At 43.2% G+C, this 22,943-nt stretch overlaps 1 protein-coding gene across 6 annotated transcripts in view; it reads left to right on the top strand.

Annotated features, from left to right (window-relative positions):
• Nucleotides 1-22,943, top strand: part of ARFGEF3 (ARFGEF family member 3) — a 187,535-nt gene that overhangs the window by 102,283 nt on the left and 62,309 nt on the right. For all 6 annotated transcript variants that reach the window (XM_021087441.1, XM_021087436.1, XM_021087446.1 and 3 more), the window contains 4 exons: nt 2,038-2,150; nt 2,856-3,766; nt 17,687-17,853; nt 19,454-19,619. In XM_021087441.1, the coding sequence (XP_020943100.1) occupies nt 2,038-2,150; nt 2,856-3,766; nt 17,687-17,853; nt 19,454-19,619 (1,357 nt within the window). The remainder of the gene's footprint in view (nt 1-2,037; nt 2,151-2,855; nt 3,767-17,686; nt 17,854-19,453; nt 19,620-22,943) is intronic.

The following is a 22,943-nucleotide window of genomic DNA, read 5'->3' as shown; positions in this document are numbered from 1 at the left end:
CATCCCTCATTCCCAACGAAAGAAGCTGTGGTTAAACAGTTCTTGCTTTTTTTCAAGTACTTATTAAGAGTTCTTCAGAAGCCTAATCACTCAATCGCTTTTCCCTCCAGATTCTGAAGCACTTGAGAAATAAATACAAGATTAATGTGGAAATTAAAATGTCTTCTAATTTATTATTAGTGAAACTGGATTAGAGGATGTAATGGGATTCCAAGAGAAAGTGAGATTTCCCACTCCTTTGCCCCTAAAATGCACCTATCCCTTGAAAAAGAGATAGGACAGCTAGAGGCCCAGAGGCCTGGCCACTTCACTTGGATGCAGGTCTGGCAGGCGGGCAGACAGGCAGAGGGAGAGAGATGGGGGAGAAAGAAAGAGACTGTCTTGATCGCAGGCATTGTCACTCCTCTTTTGAGGCCAAAGAGAAAAAGTGGAAGCTTCATCTTTGTGCCTCCAATAGAGCAGAAGTGTCCAGTTTCTGGTATAAGAAAGCAATATGGAAAGAGAAAAATGTGAAACTTTTTAAAATTAATAATACCTTTTCTTGCAAGTTTAAATCACTTTGAAAATAATGGATGTAGCAATAGAATGTCTGCTTCAGTATACTTAATCTTTCCTTAAATTAATTTAACCTCATGTTGAAATTTTCTGTGCAGATGCCTACAATATGGAAAAGAAATTAGTTTGAACTGAAAAATATGAAAATTCTATATATGAAAACTTGTGAGATGCAGCCAAAGCAGTGTATAAAAGGATATTTATAGCTTCATGACTTATATCAAAAAATGGAAAGCCTAAAATTAATTTTCTAATTCTCCAACTTAAAGTAGTTGGAAAAAGAAGAGCAGATTAAATTCAAAGAAAGTAGAAAGGAGGAAAAATATGGATAAAAGCAGAAAGTAATGTGATAAAAGGCAAATATAATATAGTGAATCAATTAAGTGAAAAATAGCAGGACTCTGAAAAGACTAAGAAAATTGAACTCCTGGAAAAGCAATTGAAAAACTCTAGACTAGATAAAAACAAATGAACAGAAATAAGAATGAAAAAAGGCATATAACCATAGGTGTTTCAAATATTAAAGAAATTAAAGAAGGTATTAAGGCAACTTTAGGCTGGTACATTTTAAAACTTAAGATAAAATAGATAAATCCCTAAGAAATTACACAGCCTTTAAAAAAATTGACTCAAGAAGAAATTGAGGACCTACAGAGTCCTATAGTGTTTAAAGAAACTGAATCAGTAGTTTAAATTTTTTCCATTGAGAAAAAAGTTACTAGCCCTATACAGCTTTAGAAACAAGTTATACTAACATTCAAAGAATGGGTAGTTCTAACAATATACAATCTTTGCCAGGGAATAGAGAGTATTTCCCTATCCAGTTTTTGAAGCTAGCCAATTCAATAGCCAAGTAAGACAGAAAGATGATTAGAAAGTTAAATTACAGGCCAGTCTTATTAAAAAAAAAAAAAAACCCGAAAAACATAGCTGGAGGTGCTTTCTAGTTCTTCGCTGTAAAACATTTTGAAACTGAGGATCTCCTTTGTCTAAGCCAGTCCTGAACTGGGCAGCTGGAAACCCAGGGTGTGTTCCATGTCAAGAAGAACACCCTAGCTCAGATTGATTAAGATCTGAGTTCTAGATAGTTGGATTTCTCCTTAGACTGTACCACTCAGTAGAGAAAGCACATGTTTATTTGATGTCATGGTTCTTGTGCCTTTTTTTTTAATTTTATTTTTTATTTCTTTGTCTTTTTGGGACCTCACCCACAGCATATGGAGGTTCCAAGGCTAGGGGTCAAATCAGAGCTGTAGCCACCAGCCAACGCCACAGCCATAGCAAGGCCAGATCCGAACCAGTCTGTGACCTATGCCACAACTCATGGCAATGCCTGATCCTTAACCCACTGAGAGAGGCCAGGGATCAAACCTGCATCCTCATGGATACTAGTCAGATCATTTCCACTGAGCCATGATGGGAAGTCCCTCTTGTGCTTTTTTATGATGTTCTTTTCTTTTCTTTTTTTCCTCACTCTTAAAGCTACTTGGGAGCCCACAGCGCCTCTGTGATTTGGCAGGACCCAGCTCCACTGAACCCGAATCTAGAAAAAGATCAATTTCAAAAAGGAAATCTCATCTGGATCTTCTCAAACTGTATGATACATTTTCCTTTGGGGTCTCTATTGCTTGGTGAAGATGACTGCTTCTCTGAATATTCTTAACCTTGTTTCTAAAACCATGAAATTGTATGAATCTACATTATGTGAAACATACCATGTAATGATGTACCTGCAAGCCATAGAAGTCTTGCCTTAAATTATTACAATCATGTTAACTTACCACAGTTTCATATTGTCTTAAAAGCCAATATACAAAATAAGCAAAAATTCTTCACTAGGGTTATTTTAGGGAAAAACTTTGATTTATATAATATAGTAGCTATAGGATTCCTTTACATGTAGCATTTCTTAGGCATGTTTATTTTATTGAGGAAGGTCCATATTATCCTTTAGCCATTGTAAGTATTTTCTCTTTGGAAAACTGAACATAATACAAAAGTGAGATTGTTCTATGTCCGTCCTTGTGAAGATTATAAATTCCCATCTGAAATCGTTATTTGTATTGAAATAAACTAACCAATGGAGAGAGTGTGATTCAAGGTGGGCCCCTTTCCAGCCTAGGCATGCTTATTTCATGCATTGTTCACTTTATTTTTTGACCAGATCATTTGATTTCATGTAAATTCAAGTATCTGTTTGGAATACTATCCTGTTCATCAGTCTAACACTTCTTGTTCATTTTGGAGCATGTTTCCAGGTTTTGTGTATTGATGCCATTTTCTCTTTGGAACACTTTCAGCATCATGGATGGCATGACCGAGGCGTGCATCCGGGGCGGCATCGAAGCCTGCTATGCCGCCGTGTCTTGTGTCTGCACCTTGCTTGGGGCCTTAGATGAGCTCAGCCAGGGCAGGGGCTTGAGCGAAGGTCAGGTGCAGCTGCTGCTCCTGCGCCTCGAGGAGCTGAAGGATGGGGCTGAGTCCAGCCGCGACTCCATGGAGATCAATGAGGCAGACTTCCGCTGGCAGCGGCGAGTCCTGTCCTCAGAACACACGCCCTGGGAGTCAGGGAACGAGCGGAGCCCTGACATCAGCATCAGCGTTACCACGGACACGGGCCAGACCACTTTGGAGGGAGAGTTGGGTCAGACCACACCCGAGGACCACTCTGAAAACCACAAGAATGGCCTCAAGTCACCAGCCATCCAGGAGAGCAAGGAGACTCTGAGTAAAGTGTCCGAACCAGAAGCTGTGGACCAGCCAGATGTGGTTCAAAGGAGCCACACGGTTGCTTATCCTGATATAACCAACTTCCTGTCTGTGGACTGCAGGATGAGGTCCTATGGATCCAGGTACAGTGAGAGCAATTTCAGCGTAGACGACCAAGACCTCTCCAGGACGGAATTTGACTCCTGTGATCAGTACTCGATGGCAGCAGAAAAGGACTCGGGGAGATCCGACGTGTCGGACATTGGGTCTGACAACTGTTCTCTGGCTGATGAGGAGCAGACCCCCCGGGACTGCCTGGGCCACAGGTCCCTGCGGACCGCTGCTCTGTCTCTCAAACTACTGAAGAACCAGGAAGCCGATCAGCACAGCGCCCGGCTCTTCGTGCAGTCCCTGGAAGGCCTCCTGCCTCGCCTCCTGGCGCTGCCCAGCGTGGAAGAGGTGGACTCGGCCCTGCAGAACTTTGCCTCTACCTTCTGCTCAGGTTGGTAAATCACTTCTTCCTACCTAGTCCACGGGACTACACAGAGCATTTTGCTTAATGGGCAATGGCCAGCATGTGTAAAGTTTGAAGCCCTCAGAGCCTCTTAATGAATCTTTGGCTTTCTTATATTTAAAGAGAGCAAAGGAATGTAACTTACTGGTGGTGGTTTGTTTGAACTACGCAGCGGTCGATGGCCGGAATACCCTGAGGTTGATAGACGTGTATAGTGTGCAGTAAAGGCTAAGAGGTGACCACATTCTTGAAAGCTGCTGCTGAGTCTGTGAGTCACAAAGGGCTGCATTCTTCTATGCTTCTATACCTTTTCGTCTAAAAGTTATAGAGCACTGCTAGGATTTTGGCAGAGAAGGGAGATAAAGAATACAAGGGCTAGAGTTCCCTTTGTGGCTCAGCGGTTAAGAACCTGACATGGTGTTCATGAGGATGTGGGTTCCTTCCCTGGCCTTTCTCAGTGGGATAAGGATCCAGTGTCGCTGCGAGCTGCAGTGGAAGTCCCAGATGCCCTTGAAATGATCCTGCATTTCTGTGGCTGTGATGTAGGCCGGCAGCTGCAGCTCTGATTCAGTCCCTAGCCCTATGGCAGGTGTGGCTATAAAAAGAAAAAGAACACAGAGAAGCAGCGTTCTGCACAGGGAATAATGAGTTTAAAAACCTTTTCTTGAAAGGTACCTGTAAAGGGAGAACCCAGCTTTTCCCTTTCTATGTAGGGAAAACTCCAACTCTTCCCTACTGTGTTTCTTCTCTTTTACGAGTCACACTAAACACTGTACTTCTGACCCTTCTGGACACCAAATATGTAGAAAATCCCCCTAAAACAACAAGCAAGGACACCAGCTGGGTGTCCTACAATTTAACTCAATTCTTTTTTTAAATTTAACTTTTATTTATTTTATTACCATTTATATATATATATATGTATATATATATGTGTATATATATATACATATACATTTTTCTACTATACAGCATGGTGACCCAGTTACACTTACATGTATACATTCTTTTTTCTCACATTACATGTTCCATCATAAGTGACTAGACAGAGTTCCCAGTGTTATACAGAAGAATCCCACTGCTAATTCATCCTGAAGGCAACACTCTGCATCTATTTACCCCAAGCTCCCAGTCCCTCCCACTCCCTCCCCTTCCTCCTTGGCAACCACAAGTCTGTTCTCCAAGTCCATGATTTTCTTTCCTGTGGAAAGGTTTCTTTGTGCAGTATATTATATTCCAGATGTAAGTGATATCATATGGTATTTGTCTTTCTCTTTTTGACTTACTTCACTCAGGATGAGAGTCTCTAGTTCCATCCTGAAAATGATACTACTTTGTTCTTTTTTATGGCTGAGTAGTATTCCATTGTGTGTGTGTGTGTGTGTGTGTGTGTGTGTGTGTGTGTGTGTACACAACACATCTTCCTAATCCAATCATCTATCAGTGGATATTTGGGTTGATTCCATGTCTTGGCTATTGTGAATAGTGCTGCAATGAACACGCAGGTGCATGTGTCTTTTTTAAGGAGAGTTTTGTCTGGATATATGCCCGAGAGTGGGATTGCTGGGTCATATGGTAGTTCTATGTATAGTTTTCTAAGATATCTCCATATTGGAGTATAGTTGATTTACCATGTTGTGTTAGTTTCAGGTGTACAGCAAAGTGATTCAGTTATACATATCCATAGAGCCATTCTTTTTCAGATTCTTTACCCATGTATGTTGTTACAGACTATTGAGTAGAATTCTATGTGCTATACAGTAGGTCCTTGTATATTATCTGTTTTATATGTAATCGTATCTGTATGTTAATCCCAAACTCCTAATTTAGCCCTCCTCCCTGCTTTCCCGTTTGATAATCATAAGTTTGTTTTCAAAGTCTGTGAGTCTATTTCTGTTTTGTAAATAAATTCATTTGTATCCTTTTTTTTTTTTTTTGTCTTTTGTCTTTTTAGGGCCACACCAGTGGCATATGGAGGTTCCCAGGCTAGGGGTCGAATCAGAGCTACAGCTGCCAGCCTATGCCACAGCCACAGCAACATGGCATCTGAGCCGTGTCTGTGACCTACACCACAGCTCACAGCAACGCCAGATCCTTGACCCACTGAATGAGGCCAGGGATCGAACCCGTGACCTCATGGTTCCTAGTCAGATTTGTTTCCACTGTGCCATGATGGGAACTCCTTTTTTTTTAGATTACGCATGTAAGGAAGATCATATGATATTTGCCTTTCCCTTTCTGACTTACTTCACTTCATGTGATAATCTCTAGGTCTATCCATGTTGTTATAAATGGCATTATTTCATTCTTTATTATGGCTGAGTAATATTCCATTGTATATATGTACCACATCTTCCTTGTCCACTCCTCTGTAGATGGACATTTATGTTGCTTCCACATCTTGGCTATTGTAAATAGTGCTGCATTGAACATTGGGGTGCATGTATCTTTTTGAATTATGTTTTTCTCTAGATATACACATAGGAATGGGATTGCTGAATCATATGGTAGTTCTATATTTAGTGTTTTAAGGAACCTCCATACTGTTCTCCATTTTTATTTTTATTTATTTATTATTATTATTATTATTATTATTTGTCTTTTCTAGGCTGCACCCATGACATACGGAGGTTCCCAGGCTAGGGGTCGAATCAGAGCTGTAGCCACTGGCCTACACCACAGCCACAGCAATGCAGGATCCAAGCTGCATCTTCAACCTACACCACAGCTCACGGCAACGCCGGATCTTTAACCCACTGAGTGAGGCCAGGGATCGAACCCACAACCTCATGGTTCCTAGTTGGATTCGTTAACCACTGAGCCATGATGGTAACTCCAGTGTGTGTGTGTGTGTGTGTGTGTGTGTGTGTGTGTGTGTTATCCATTTTAAAATCAATTCTGACACTATCTACCCGATGCCAGTTGCAAACCTAGACTGTTATCTGTGTTTCTGACTGAGTGATTATAAATCAGAGTTTCCCAGGACCCTCACCTTGGGTTTTCCTAATTTCCTAGAATGAATGGTTCACAGAACTCAGGGAAACAATTATATTTTCCAGTTTATTAAAGGATATTATAAAGGATACAGATGAATGGCCAGATGAAGAGATACATAGGGTGAGGTCTGGAAAAGTCCTGAGTGCAGGAGCTTCTGTCCCCATGGAGTTGGGACGTGTCACCCTTCTGGTGTGGATGTTTCCACCAGTTGCGAAGCTCCTGAACCTCATACTGCTGGGATTTTATGGACAGTTCCTCATGTAGGCGTGATCAATTATTACCTCCATTTCCAGCCCCTCTCCCCTCTCTTAAGGATGGGGAAGTAAGGGTGGAGCCAAAAATTCTGTGCTTCCATCCAGGAGCCTACCCAGAGTCACCTCATTAAAACAAAAGCTGCTCTTACTGTTCTTATTACTTAGGAGTTTATAATAGTTGTAGGAGCCCTGGGTCATGGATGAGATCAAAGACATATTACTACAACAAGCGATGTTCCTGGTGCCCTTATCACTTAGGAAATTACAAGGGTATTAGGACCTCTGTGCCAGGAACCGAAGGCAGAGACTAATATATATATTTTCTGTTATCTCACAGTGCTACAGAAAGAAAGCAGGTAGTGGGTACAAAACCTTTATGGCAAGAATAAATGGCAGTTCCTCTTGTGGTTCAGTGATAGTGAACCCAACTAGTACTCATGAGAACATGGATTTGATCCCTGGCCTTGCTCAGTGGGTTAATGATCCAGCGTTGCTGTGAGCTGTGACATAGGTCTCAGACCCGGCTTGGATCCTGTGTTGCTGTGGCTGTGGTGTAGACCAGCAGCTCTACCTCCCATTCCACCCCTAGCCTGGGAACTTCCATATGCCACAGATGCGGCCCTAAAAAGCAAAAAAAAAAAAAAAAAAAAAAAAACAACACACACACACACAAAAGAATAAATGATTGCTTGACCCCAGGATGGTCAACTGTGCCTTCCCCTGAAATGTAAGGATCTCTTGACCCCAGAATATTGAGGTGGCTGGACCTCTCTGAGCCTGTGCTCAGGACTAGAAAGGATTGACCTTGAGGGACCAACAGGTCTGTCAAAAGCCAAGATCACCCTTGTTCTTCCACCACCGGGCCTTGAACACGTGTTTGTCATGGTGCTTCCTCCATTTATCATATTAGATAAGTTATTGTGTCCACATTTCCCATTCTAGACTTTCAGCTCCTTGAGAACTGCAAACATGTTTACCCTATTTTGATCTTCCAACAAGTAACCTCACACACATACGCAGAAAAATTCTAGCCCAGTTGCTGGAACTTGGTAGAAGCTGGCTGCCGTGTTTTTAAGACAGGTCTTATTAACTATCTTTAAGAAGCTGACCAGCTTTTCCTTAGTCAAAAAGATGAGAAATAGATACTTCGATCCAGGTTTATTTACAGAAGAAGCTTTTTTGACATGAGAATGATCTGAAGTTGTGGCCAGTGGCAGCAGAAATACAGTATTTCTAATCCTGGATTTCTCAGTAACTCTCTGACCTACCTAGTGGAAAGAAGGAGATGCACTGTCCTAACTGCACTGTCACTCTTTTGAAGGCATGAAAATGCCAATTTTTAAGGCTACCCAACATTTTTTATCAGTGTTTTTCTTTTTGAAATTAGATATAAAATAGATTTTGGATATTTGATTTGTGTAAAGAAACATACACACATACCTAAAATTCATGTTTCACCAAAACATACACACATACCTAAAATTCATGTTTCACTAGAAAAACTGTATAAATACTCTTCTTAAAAATTGTATTTCTCCCTAACATCTCTTAAAACACCATCATTAAATTGAATATGCTTTTACTGAGCATTCCTAGTGTATGTATTGTGTGTATGTCCTTCTCTTTTCTGTCTCTCTGTATTTCTCTTTTTTTTTTTCTCTCTCTCTCACACACACACATAGATACACACACACACACATACTTCTTTAGTCAATATTTATAGAGAAACCTTATGTGTTCTGTGCCAAGGATGCAAGATATACATGGTTTATTCTCAATAAATATTTATTAATGCTAGATTGATGAACTTGTTCCTTAGTCCCTAAGAATGTGGATAGTTCCTGGACTGAAGGAGTCAAGTGTAAACAGCCTGAGTTGGAAAGCCTTCACCACCCTTTAGAAGAGGGTAGGTGGGGCCTCTGAGCCTGTGCCTCTTCCCAGATGGAAGCTGATGGGAGAAGCTTGGCAGCCTGTTCTGACCAGCTTGGTGTCCCTGGTGTGCAGACTGAGGGTCCCAAAACAGCTGTGTGTCAGATCACAGAGCTGCCCTTGGTTGTAGTAATGATAGGTCATCAAGAAATGGTAAAATAGGAGTTCTCTTGTGGTACAGTGGGTTAAAGATCCGGCATTGTCACTGCAGCAGCTAGGGTTGCTGCTGTGGCGTGAGTTTGATCCCTGGCCTGGGAACTTCCATATGCCCCGGTTTCGGCCAAGGAAGGAAGGAGGGAGGGAGGAAGAGAGGAAAGGGGAGGAAGGGAGGTAGGAAGGAAGGAAGGGTAAAATTATATTTAGGTCCTTCTATTTAAAATTAAAAGTATCATACAAAATAACTCAGCAACAGAAGTTTCAGCATTTAAGTGTGTAAGATTTAGCTCTCAGATAAATTCCTGTTTATAAACATCATCCCCCAGTACCTCCAGATTAAATGAGTTGTCACCGTGGTAAGGAGTGACTTCCAAAGGCCCTGTGAGACTTAAGAAATATAATCCTAGCAAAGCTTTGCAGCAAATTTGAAGCTGAAGGAAACCTTCACATTTGTGTTTTGTTTTTAAGTCAGTGCTTATTTGTAGCATATGTGAAACAGCTCTTGTGAGAAGGTTTTACGTGGCGAGAATGTGGCCCCATGAATATTGCAGACGACTCGAATTTTAGAGGTCTGTAAAATGTCCCATCAGACCCAGTGTGTTGTGACATTACGTATAGAAATTAATACATTGAAAAGAGACTTCAGAATGTTTTGGTTGTTTCCAAACGTAGTTTTTAGTGATTGTCTGTGGCTAAGTTAGTCGTTTGTTTTTTGTTTTTTTTTTTTAATTCTCATGACATCCATGTGCTTTTACCAATTAGAAGTTGGCCTCTGTATCTGAATTACAGACCCATCACTCTGTGGTCCTGCTGTCAATAAACTGATTCTCTTCCGTCGCCACTGTGGTTTAGTGGTTTAATGGATCACGCTGACTGTCCCTTGGGGCAGCCGAAGCTTCTGGCTACTGGCCTGAGGCACGGCTCTCCCTCCCTTGGAAGTGTCACCTCCAAGGTGTAAGATGAGTGAAAGAGAAACACCTGTACCCTGTGAGGGCAGGGGGGTGGCAGATTTCCTTTGGTCACCCCAGAGAAAGGTATGAAAGCAAAACAGGAGAAGAGGAGACGAGAAAGCGTCTTTTGGAAGCATAACCCAGATATTTTACTCATTTTTTTATTCTTCTGTCAAATGCTTCAAACTTTATTTTGCCACAGACTCCCATCGAGCGTTTGTCCCTGACTTGTTAGCAGGGTCTGCCCTCCCGGCCGAGCTCAGCCTGCCTCGGCCTTTCTCAGGGGCTCTGGTCCTCAGACAACGAACACAGTTGAAACCAGCCTCTTCAGTTCCACACCATTCGAGGGAGCCGTTCCTTTGAAAGCAGTTAAAGTTCCTTCTGGTAGCGGAGTTTGAAGACATTCAGACAAATGCAGGTTTTATGAACATGCTCTTGGAGGTGAGCCATGCTAGCTGCTGCCGAAATGCCCCTGATCCTGCATAGAACAGAGTGGCATCTGTGTAAGGTGCTACCTTACGTTGGGGACCAAAATGTAAGAGCCAGCCTTGTGCAACCATTGATGGAGGGCACAGGCCCGTGGCTTTGGGATTGCTGTTCCTTAGATGAGTGGTGTTTGGTTAGGATCTTGAGACTGACTGTGACCTAGTATGAGGCTTGTTACAGCAACTTGATATTTATAAAGTACCAAATTTCATCAAGATAACATAGCTGGGGGTTCCCGTCGTGGCGCAGTGGTTAACGAATCCGACTAAGAACCATGAGGTTGCGGGTTCGGTCCCTGCCCTTGCTCAGTGGGTTAACGATCCGGCGTTGCCGTGAGCTGTGGTGTAGGTTGCAGACGCGGCTCGGATCCCGCGTTGCTGTGGCTCTGGCGTAGGCCAGTGGCTACAGCTCCGATTCGACCCCTAGCCTGGGAACCTCCATATGCCGCGGGAGTGGCCCAAAGAAATAGCAAAAAGACAAAAAAAAAAAAAAAAAAAAAAGATAACATAGCTAGTATGAATCACCGCTGTGCCAGAAATATCTATGTCTTGCCATTAAAACACACATGACTCCAGACCCCCCAGCCTGCCCAGCTGGGCAGACATTTGATCTCTGCTGGCCCTCAGGTCCCCATCCCAGGGTAAAACCAGAAGGTGGAGCTTATGTGAGATCTGGGTAGGGAGACCCTTCACTTTTCACGCCACCAGGGTGCCCCCATTGTCCCACTTCACAGGCTTTTGGAGGTGCCATCATTTCACCACCTCCCTGCCAATGTGGGGCCTAGAGTGTTCTAGCAAGGGTGGGAGCCCCCTTGCACATCCTATGTCTTCTTGGGTCCTGCCAACCCTCAAGGTGCTGCCAGGCAGCAGGAGCCACAGACCCCCAACCTCTGCCCAGCCAGGGCATCCCCTTTCTGTCTCGCTGCCTCCTTCTTCCTCTCATCACCTCCTGGGAATGGACCACGTCTGTGGAAGAAGCTCTGGCTTTGTGAATACAGAACCAGAAGGCATGTATGTTGCTGCCAGCTTCAGGTTTTGGTCCTGGGATTTAAACACCCCCAAGGGTGATGGTACAGTTGGATCTCAGTGTCTTGGTGAAATTCAGGCAGAGAACCTCAGCTCTACCACTAAAGGTTAGGTTTGTTTGTATAGAGTAGGAAACTCAAATGATTCCTTAGGAAAGAAAGATCAAATCAAGGCTGAGGTAGGCGGTCAAGGGCTCTGTGATGATCTGGGATCCCGGCCCTCCTGTCTTTCTGCTCCACCCTTGTTACCACGTGACTCTCATCCTGAGGTTTCCTCATGTACCACGATGGCTGCTGCTGCTGGAGTGGCAGGCTTCTCATCTATGTCCAAGCAAGAAGGAGTTCAAGAAGGCTGCTCTAAGGAGCTCTCTAGAAGCTCCACACAACACCTTCGACTTCATTAGCCTCTTTCAGCTACAAGGGAGACTGGGTACATTGCAACCCCAAGTATATCTGGATTCTGCTACTAAGAAAGAGAATGGTTTTGAGTAGCTACTGGGCGTTTCTAATCAGCACCATATTTTGTTTGAAAAACTGAGTATGGATTTCGAGTTATCCTTACAATAACGTCATTAGTCACTTCCATTCTCAAACATTGCCTCGAGTAGAAAGAGGTAGAATTAAAGCAACTTTGCCAGGAATTTTACGTAGACATAAATACAGATGAAACCATCAAGGTATGTTGTCAAGAGCTTAGGTTCTGGTCACGATTATCTAACTTTAAATTCCAGCTCTACCACTTACCAGCTCTGTGACCAAGGGCAAGTACTGACCCATTTTTTTTATATCAAATTCTGTATCTGTGATGTAAGTTTAGGAATATTTTCTTTATTTATCATGAGAATTAAATGAGCCAGTACCTGTGAAAGGAAGATGAGGATGCATCAAAATCTGGCTAGTGGGAGTGGCTGGAAAAGCAAACAGGAAGAGTGGGTCATCTGAATGAGTGACCTCAGAGGGAGAACTTTGGTTGGGGTGACTTGATCCAGAGTGTCACTATGGGAGTGGATATGGACAGTGTTGCCAAACTTGGCCTCTGTGCACTAATGCTGAATCAAAATCTGGAAACAGAGTTTTAGGGAAGTAGAAAAGAATAGTTGGGAGTTCCTGTCGTGGCGCAACAGAAACGAATCCAACAAGGAACCATAAGGTTGTGGGTTTGATCCATGGCCTCGCTCAGTGGGTTGAGGATCCAGTGTTGCCATGAGCTGTGGTGTAGGTCACAGACACGGCTCAAATCTGATGTTGCTGTGGCTGTGGTGTAGTCCTGCAGCTGTAGCTCCGATTGGACCCCTAGCCTAGGAACCTCCATATGCCATGGGTGTGACCCTAAAAAGCAAAAAAAGAAAAAAATAGTTTTGTTGCTTTGCCAGACAAAGGCGGGCCACAGCAGGCTGTGCCCTCAAAACTGTGTCCCACCCTGGAGGGGGTAATGAGGGGTCTTCAGTGTTCAAGGGGCAAGGAGTGGTTATTCTTCTGATTGACTGGCAGTGAGGTAACTGGGAGTCAGCATGGTCAACCTTCTGATTCCAGTCAGTCTCTGTGCTTGTGGGCAGCATACAGTTAACTTCTTCCACCTGGTGGGAGTTTCAGTCTCTGTAAAACTGCTCAAAAGACATGGGTCACAGTATTATCTATAGTCCCTGAGGAAGAACTAAAGGTCCTTGACTCTGTTGAATGGCTAAACTATTATTATTCTGACTTGCTTGACTGTTTTCCTTCCTTTCTGTGTTTTCTCACTTCTCTGCTTAAATTTATTCTTTAATGAAACGTTTTCTACAGACAAGGGGCAAACTGAGGATATGGGGAGGTTCTATCCCGGAAAGGCCCTATAGGGTCCTGCGGTTATGGTGGGAGGAGGCGGGATGGAGGGGATGACACGGTTGTCAAGGATCTAAGGGGACGTGTCGTGGATGAGTTGTCCATCCAGAGACAGGATATCGGCAGGGGTGTCAGGTGAAGAGGAGACCAGAGCCACCAGTGAATACAGGTGTGTCACATGTCACAAGTGAGGACTTGAAGAAAGAGTGGGAAATGTGGCCAGATGGCCTGAGCCTCAAAGGATGAGGATTTGTTTGCTTGTTTATTTGCTTTAATACAAGAAGAAAGAGAAGTATTCTGGAAACCAGGGCTAGGGAAGAAGTATCTTAATAAAATCCTCCAATATCCTAGCACTTGTAAAATATGAATTTTAGAGAATATAAGGCTATAAAGACAAAAAATAAACACCATCACATCATCCAGAGATTGTCTCTGAAATATCTTGCTATCTTTTCTTAGAGTCATTTTTCAGCATATAAATATGCTCATTTAGGGAGTTCCTGTTGTGGTGTAGCAAAAACAAATCTGACTAGTATCAGTGAAGATACAGGTTCTATCCCTGGTCTCACTCAGTGGGTCAGGGATCCAGCGTTGCCGTGAGCTGTGGTGTAAGAGGCAGACACGGCTCGGATCCTGAGCTGCTGTGGTGTAGGCCGGCAGCTGTAGCTCCAATTTGACCCCTAGCCTGGGAACCTCCAGATGCCACAAGTGCAGCCCTAAAAAGCAAAAAACAAAACAAAACAAAAAATCAAAATTCATTATATGTATCTATATATAAACACTAACAGTACAAACACTGTTTGTATGTATCTACATATAAACTCTAACAGTAATTCTGTTTGCCCTGCATTATCTGAGAGCTTTACGTATATTAATTCATTTAATACTCAAAACAACCCCATAGAGTTGGTAGTATTTTTTTTTATGGCCACACCCACAGCATATGGAAGTTCCTGGGCCAGGAATTAAATCTGAGCTGCAGCTGTGACCTGCACCATGCCAGATCCTTTAACCCACTGCACCAGGCCAGCGATTGAACCTGCACTTCCACAGTGACCCAAGCTGCCCCAGTCAGATTCTTAGCACACTGTGTTGCAGTGGGAACTCCTGTGTGGGTAGTGTTGTTATTCTCATTTTACAAATAAGAAAACTGAGGCACAGAGAGGTTAAGTAATAACTAACCAAAGCACACAGCTCCGAAGTGGTGATGCCAGGATCCCAGGAGGTGACCCTAAGCAGTCTGGCTCCAGAGACCACCCTCTTAATCATCACCGTACCATGTGTACTAGGGTGGAGGGCCGGAGGCATGGATGGAGGGGTGGGTAGATCGGAGATGCTGTTCAAGAGCACAGAAACCTCTAACGTTGATTTACCCTGGTGGAAAACTGACCACAGATGGAAAAACCATAGCCCAGCAAATGTGTGACAGTTTTCCAGTCCTGACAGATGGAGCCCCATAGAAACCTGGCATCTCAGTGGCTCCTGGGAATCTATACTAAGGGCACAGAAACCCAAGCAGAGATGTATATATTGAAACATATATGACCGCATTATTTCATGGAAAATATTAAATACTCTAAATGCTCCCAAATAAGGAAGAAGTTAAATGAATTAGAGTACATCTATGATGTAGCCATTTAAAATGTTTTCAAATAATATTTAATGGTATAGATAATGGTTGCAATGTAATTTTAAAAAGGATTCAAAACTAATGTTGAAATATTCTACTTAGAAGGGTGTGATTACAGATTTTCATTTTCTTCTTTGTACCTTTTCCCAAATTGCTAAAAAAAATTCTTAAAACTTCTATCAGAAAATAAAACAGTAATGTTATGTAAAAATGAGAACCATGAACTTCATTAAAGAAATGTGTTACTAGGCAAAATCATGTAATCTTATTACAAGGTTTAAAGAGTTGATAATGCCCAGAATTGCTGAGTGGGTTTAAGAGTGTTCTTAGGCACAGATGGTAGGAGGAAAAATTGGCATAAGACTATCTGGAAGATAACTTGGCTACATTTATCAAACTTATTATATCAAGACTTATAGATACCCTTGCAGTACTGTTAAAAGTGATTCCATCATTTCATCCTTTTCATAAATGAAAATACATAAATGCCCACCAATAAAGCATTAATTAAATAAATCACAGTACAACCATGCACTGGTACATGCACAGTTTTTGTTTTGTTTTGTTTTGTTTGTGTTTTTAAAGAATAAGGCCTGGAGTTCCCATCATGGCTCAGTGGTTAACGAATCCGACTAAGAACCATGAGGTTGTGGGTTCGCTCTCTGGCCTTGCTCAGTGGGTTAAGGAGCTGTGGTGTAGGTTGCAGATGTGGCTCAGATCCCGTGTTGCTGTGGCTCTGGTGTAGGCCGGCGGCTACAGCTCTGATTTGACCCCTAGCCTGGGACCCTCCATATGTCATGGGTATGGCCCTGAAAAGCAAAAAAAAAAAAAAAAAAAATTTATATTGGAGTATAGTTGATTTACGATGTTGTATTAGTTTCAGGTGTACGCAAAGTGATTCAATTATACATATACATATATCTATTCTTTTTCAGATTCTGACCTTCCTTTATACACATACATATATGTATATGTTGGGTTTTTTTTGGGGGGGGGGAGCTGTACCTTCAGCATACAGAAGTTCCCAGGCTAGGGATCGGACCTGTGCCACAGCAGTGACCAGAGCCACTACAGTGACAAGGCCAGGTCCTTAACCACTAGGCCACCAGGGAATTCCTTCTAATCTTTTTGTAAGTACATCTCAGCCCACGATTGCAAAGTACTCTTAGTAAAGGAATCTCTTAAGGCAGCTGCAAAGTTCTTACATAACTGCAAAAAAGGCAAAGGGAATGCCTAACCTTTACCCACCTTGAGTGGTTTTATTGGAATAATAGACATATTACTCCCACCAGAAAATGTTTACACTGTTCTCATATAGAGCCGAGGTCTTAAAGTTGGCTCAACTTTGAAAGCTGCTTCTGATCCATAGCCTCTTACGAGAATATTCATTAAGTTCACAGGTAGATAAGTAAACATTCTAGTTGGGAATTTGAATTTCTCTCTTATTTGACCGCTAATTTTTGAGAATTTTTACACTTCATGTAAGGGGCACATTTTTTAAATTAAAGAACAAGTTCAAGACATGCTCTGAAGGGTATATGGGTGGGTGTCATGCACATATTCACGATGGGCTCTTTCACCTACTTCCTAAATCCAGCAGAGTGTTTGCAGGAGCAAGTGTAACACTGGGGTGGACGTGGTACCAGATGAGGAGTGATTTGGGTAATTTTTGTCACCCCAAGCTGTCTGAAAGTGACCTAGGTACCAACTCTCTGGATGAATGAGGCTATCTTTAGAGCATGAGATATCATTTTTGTTTTTCCAGTTATTTTGCAGATAACACAGAAAAATAGTTGGGGGGGACTGATAACATATATAAGTTTCCTCATTTATTAACAGCTTTATTGAGATACAGTTCACATACCATGCAATGCACCCATTTAAAATGCACGATTCAGAGGATTCGGGCATATTACATCACCATTTGTTTTAGCTGCTGCAGTGAACCTTGGTGTACAAGTATCTGTGTAGATTCCTGCTTCCAGTTCTTTGGGGATTATTCCTAAGAGTGCGAGTGCTGGGTCACATGATAATTCTGTGTTTAGCTTTTCGAGGAACATTATTGCATTTAGAAAAGTTTGTACTTATATGAGTTAACTGCACAAAGCATCTTAAATGTGTTATTGCATCTATAGCATGAAATTAGATGGAATTAAAGGGGAACCTCTCTAAAAAGCTGGTGCTTGAGCAAAGCCCTAAAAGAATTGAGGTGGTAAGTCATCCAAAGGTCTTAGAAGACCCTTCTGGGGAGAGGGAAAAGCAAATGCAAAGGCCCTGAGGCAGGTCCTGGCTTGGTGAAGTCAAGGAACAGTAGGCAGGTCAGGGTTGGTTGCAGAGGACTGTGGTGGGGTCAGGTTATTTCCTATTGTGATGAGAAGCCATTGGAGAGTTTAAGCAGGAGAGTCAATTCTGCTTATTTCTAGGTAGAGAGGAGGGGTTTAAGTGATCTTACCAAAGCACCTGGTGAGTGAAACCTGAGTAGATTCACTCTCGAGCACCAGCTAGTGCATACACCTGTCCCTAAGGCTTGTCCTTGCTGGCTGTTGTTGCTTCTACAGGAATGTGTCAGGAGATGTTCCTGCCCCTCAAATTGCTTCATGGCTCTCCCACAGCCAGTCTTACCGAGCCCATTGCTTGGGGTCTCTGGATTCTCTCCCACAGGCATGATGCACTCTCCAGCATTTGACGGGAACAGCAGCCTGGGCTTGCAGATGCTGATGAACGCAGACAGCCTGTACTCAGCCGCACACTACGCCCTACTGCTCAACCTGAAGCTCTCCCACGGTGACTACTACCGGAAGCGGCCCGCCCTGGCTCCGGGCACCATGGTGAGTGTGCATTCCACCCAGCCACGTGGAACACCCTTGGATGGCCGGTGTGTCCTGGCCCGCATTGCTCTGGAATGGTTGATGCCCGCAGGGCTGTGGAGGGCAGACAGATGTGATGCACAGCAACTGTTGTGCAGTTGGCACAGCTTGGTGAGCCATAGGAGCCACCTTGCTCTAGGAGTGAAGAACCCTGTGTGCCCAGCTGTGGCTCCCTGCCACTGGCCCAGTAACTTCATCTGGTGGCATTAAACACATCTGTGAGACACATTTAAAAATGTGATCAAGACACAGAAAACAAAGTTAGGGTTTCCAAAGAGGAAAGAAGCAGGGATAAATTAGGAGTTTGGGATTAACATGTACATACTACTGTATACAAAGTAGCTAATCAACAAAGACCTACTGTATAGCAGAGGGAACAATACTCAATATTTTATAATGACCTATAAGGAAAGAATAAATATCTATGTATGTATAACTGAATCACTTTTGCTATACCCCTGAAACTAACATGTTATAAATCAACTATACTTCAATTAAAAAAAAATTTTTTAAACCCATGCTCAGCATGTTAAGTAACATCAGGAGATGCACAGAGAATGGTCCCCTTTGCTGAAAACGAAGATGCTGCTTACAAAAACCCTTCACTGGGTTTCAAAAGTACCAAGACCTACTCGAGACCCAGAGCTAAGTGTACTGATGTCAATAGCAAAGCACCTGTCATGAGATGATGGGAATGATGGGCCCTCCAGTGGCTGGCTCCCTTGCATGAGCAGATCTCTCTACAGCAGGCCCTGGTACCAGTTCCTAGGCCTGAATCCATGGAGCCGCGTGAAGGGATCAGCAATCGTTAGTTTGATAAATGATTGACACATTGTACATTTCCGAGGGTAAGTGGTGGCTTCATGAATATAAGTCAAGTATCTTGGGCCACAGATGTCCTTCAGGGCGCACATGCCAGTTCTGCTGCTGATGGGACAGGAAGAAGGAGGTGCTCTAGCAAATAGTTCTGTGCAGTTTCTAATCCTCCCACACAGCAAAGAGGAAAAGTAAAATGCAGTATCCCTATCCTTCTTCAGAGTTTCTTAAAAAAACCACATAGGAGTTCCCGTCGTGGCGCAGTGGTTAATGAATCCGCCTAGGAACCATGGAGGTTGCGGGTTCGATCCCTGGCCTTGCTCAGTGGGTTAAAGATCCGGCGTTGCCATGAGCTGTGGTGTAGGTTGTAAACGCGGCTCGGGTCCTGCGTTGCTGCGGCTCTGGCGTAGGCCAGTGGCTACAGCTCTGATTCGACCCTAGCTTGGGAAACTCCATATGCCACGGGAGCAGCCCAAGAAATGGCAAAAAGACCAAAAAAAAAAAAAAAAAAGTTAAAAAAAAAAAATAAAATAAATAAATAAATCACATAGATGAAAGGACCTTCCTGAAGTTTGGGGCTTTTCCCTCACAATTTTCCCCTCCCTTGCCACCCCTGCTGCTAATCAGCATGTTGTCTTCCCCTAAGCAGTGACTCAGAGATGGGAGGAGGTGGCGGAGGAACATGGGAGCCTGCTCATTGGCAGGGCATCGTATTCAGTCACCTTCCCTGTGCTCTTCTCTGCAGAAAGAGTTCATGAAGCAGGTCCAGACCAGCGGGGTGCTGATGGTCTTCTCCCAGACCTGGATCGAGGAGCTTTACAACCAGGTTCTCGACAGAAACATGCTGGGAGAGGCTGGCTACTGGGGCAGCCCTGAGGACAACAGCCTTCCCCTCATCACCATGCTAACCGGTCAGGGCTCCATGGCGCTCGGTGGGGTGGGAGGGCTTCTGCTTCAAAGGATTTCTCTTGTGGCGCAGCAGTTTAGTTATCTGGCATCGTCATTGCCATGGCTTGGCTTGTTGCTGTGGTGCAAGTTCGATCCCTGGCCTGGGAACATCCACCCACCTCAGGTGCAGCCCAACGAACCAAGCCAAACCAAACCAAAACCCAAAGCCCCTTCCGGAGAAGTGACAGTGTTTCAAGTAGACTTTGAAACAGCACCCACAGAGCCTCCCTGGCAGCGGGGGACAGTTTTAGGGAGGTGTCATGAATTCACCTCACAAGACCTTTCTGCCCTGTGCTCCATGTGGGCCTCTGCAGGCTGGCGCCCTGTTAGATTAGGAATTACTTAGCACCTATGTCCGTCGAGATAAAATCCTAGACCTCTTCCGGGAATATGAAGTACTGTTTGGGTGTGAAGCCCAAAATTGTTCCTAATAATTCTCATATGCTCATAGATAACCTCATATCATTCGGTGCTCCTGGGAACTCGCCAGTGATATAAAAGGATTGATTTTAAACTCGGCTTCATCCCCATTTATTTTCCATATTGGAGGGCCTCCCTTCCCTTCCCAGCTGTCCAGAGTTGAAAAGAATGCCAGGTAGATGCCCAGGATCTTTGTCTTCAGTGTCCAGAGTTTTTAAAATCCTATTTAACTATTAGAAATTTTGTATGAAAGCATAAAGAGAAGTACAGGGTGTGGTCATGAGGCAGCATGTTGGCAAAGGCAGTCATTCGTGGCTTTGCATGGCTTAGCCGTGATGCAAAAGATCAGAGAATGCTCAAAAATGTGGACTAGTCATCAGGAGCCTTAATAAACTAGATTTCCAGACTCCTATATAGGATCTGAGTTCCTGGACTGGTTTCTGGTCTAAGTGATCTCATGGCTCCTGCTGACAGGGTAAGTGGAGCACAGCCCTGTACTGACACCTTCCCTGCCTCTCTGTGGTGCCATACGTCAACTCACACAGCTCTGCATGGCTCTGCACCAGACAGGGCTCCCTGGCAGGAACAGCAATGGCCTGGGGCAGATGGTCTAGCTGGGAGGCAGAATCTGTTGTCCAAAGAATATGCTGTGCTGCCTATGGTTGGTACTGGAGGCTTTCCAAAGGTGGCAGAGTAGGCCATTGGCAAGTGGAACTCAACACTGAGAAACTAGGGGGAAGGTGCTAGTTCAGAACCGGTCAGGGAGTTAAGACCTACAGCGAGGTCTGCCCACAGCAGGCAGCATCCTGGTCATTGTCTGGCATTTGGAGTCTTGGTTCCAGAACTGGGATGGAGTTGAGGGAAGTGAGACTGGGTCCCAAGCCTTGGGATTCAGGATCACCAGACCAGTGGCCAATTTGTACTTTTTTAACCATCACGATACCATTTACATCCATGTGAAAAATAGGAACTTATAAACGTGTGCGACATGTGTTTTGCTTACTTTGAAGTAATGCTTGGTTTCCATCAGTCTCCACAAATGCCCTCAGTAAAGATTAAAGGCACTGCCCAGGGCTTCTAAGTGCCCTGGAATTTAGATGAGGGTCCTAACTATGCCAGCTTTAATTATTAAATACCACAGTTTCTGCCAAAATTAATCTCTGCATTTCTTACCTGAACCTTAATACAAAGAGTCATTCTGTAAATATAAAAATGAGCAAAAAACAGGCTAATCACAGGAGCCATATTCATCAGTCATCACTGTAAATCAGCCATGTCTTTTGTAATGGAACAGTGAGTTCAATTGTTTCATCCAAAAGGAAGTTATCTAACTTCCAGATTCCTGGTAGAAAAACATAGCCTTTTTGTAAGAATTGGACAGAATTGAGTTCTGTGACTCTTTGTAGCAAATGTTAGGTGTGAAGTGACAAGTGAATTTGAGCAGGAGTTAACCTAGAGCTGGGAAACTTCCATCTGACCTTTTCATGACGTGCACACAGAAGCAGTAACAGTGGTCTGATCACTAACACTGTACTCTGCCATTCCTCACGTCATGTTGTGTCCAAGTGTAGAACTATGGAATTTCAGCGCTTAGATAAGCTTTGCGTTACTTGAATTCATCAATCCTTTACCTACCATATGGGAAACATAACTTTGATAAATGGCAATTTCTGACGAATGTCATTAGACCAACTTGACCATAAGTCAAATTAATTTTAGTGAACCCCGTCTATTTCCACTTTAGTAGCCATATAGATTTGTCCCTGCTAACCCCCCACCCCCTGCTAGTTTTACTGAGATGTAATTGACATATAACATTAATCCAAGGTACACAATGAAATGACTTGATATATGCATATATTGTAAAATGATCATCACCGTAAGTTTAGTTAACATCCGTCACCTCCCAAAGTTATGAATTTTTTTCTCCCCGAGATGAAAACTTTAAGATCCACTCCCTTAGCAACTTAGAAGATGTGTTGCCGGAAGTCTCTGTGCTCCTCGGAGTTTCTGTAAGAATCAATGATATACTGAAATAATTTTCTAAACACCATGCAAAGAGGTCTCGTCCTGTTCTGGTAAAGGTGAAGTTATAAAGTCAAGGAATAAGCATGTTGCCTCTTCTCCCATCCCCTCTGCATGTTGCATCCAGCTACATCAGTTGCACTCAAGTACATGAGCCACAGCTCCATGGTCGCTCCTCCAATGGTTACTTGCTTTTTACTGAGGGACTTGGGGCTCAGAGAATGGAGTCCCTGGCCCAGGGCTACCAGGTTAATTAATTCAGAGGCAAGGCTAAATCGAAGCCCAGTCCTCTCAACCCCAGGCAGTCTTTTCTTGCTAACATGTTAAGAAGTGGTTCACTGAACTAATTCTATAGATGAGAGTTTTAGTAAAATCTTAAGATGAATTAGAATCCTGTATTAAGCTGGAGTTTGGTGTCATGGAAAGAGGCCTGAATGGGTGTCAGAAGACTTGCATACTAAGTCTCATTCCTTCCTTTACCAACCTCATGACCTTGGGCAGTTTACCTACTCTCAATTCTTATTTCCTCCTGGAAATAATACCTACTCTGTCTACCTATGTGGAGTTGTTGGGAAGCACTAATGAAAAAAAAAGTTACATGGAAACACTATGAAAATTTTACGATATTAGTATTATTTAAGATATTGTGCTTTGGAATCAGATTATATGATTATCCAACCAAAGAGGCTTATCCTCTTCTTAATTCTTATGAGGAAGCTCTGAAAGACAGATCCATGTTGGAGGAACCTGTACATATAAAATGCGTGAATAATGGCACTGTTTTGAATAAAAGGGAGTATTCAAAGATTAGACTATTCTAAATCATTAGATTTTCTAACAAC

Source organism: Sus scrofa, chromosome 1, assembly GCF_000003025.6.
Source record: "Sus scrofa isolate TJ Tabasco breed Duroc chromosome 1, Sscrofa11.1, whole genome shotgun sequence".
Taxonomy (NCBI): Eukaryota; Metazoa; Chordata; class Mammalia; order Artiodactyla; family Suidae; genus Sus; species Sus scrofa.
The sequence above is the reverse complement of the archived record's forward strand: the minus strand, read 5'-3'. Positions and strand labels throughout refer to the sequence as shown.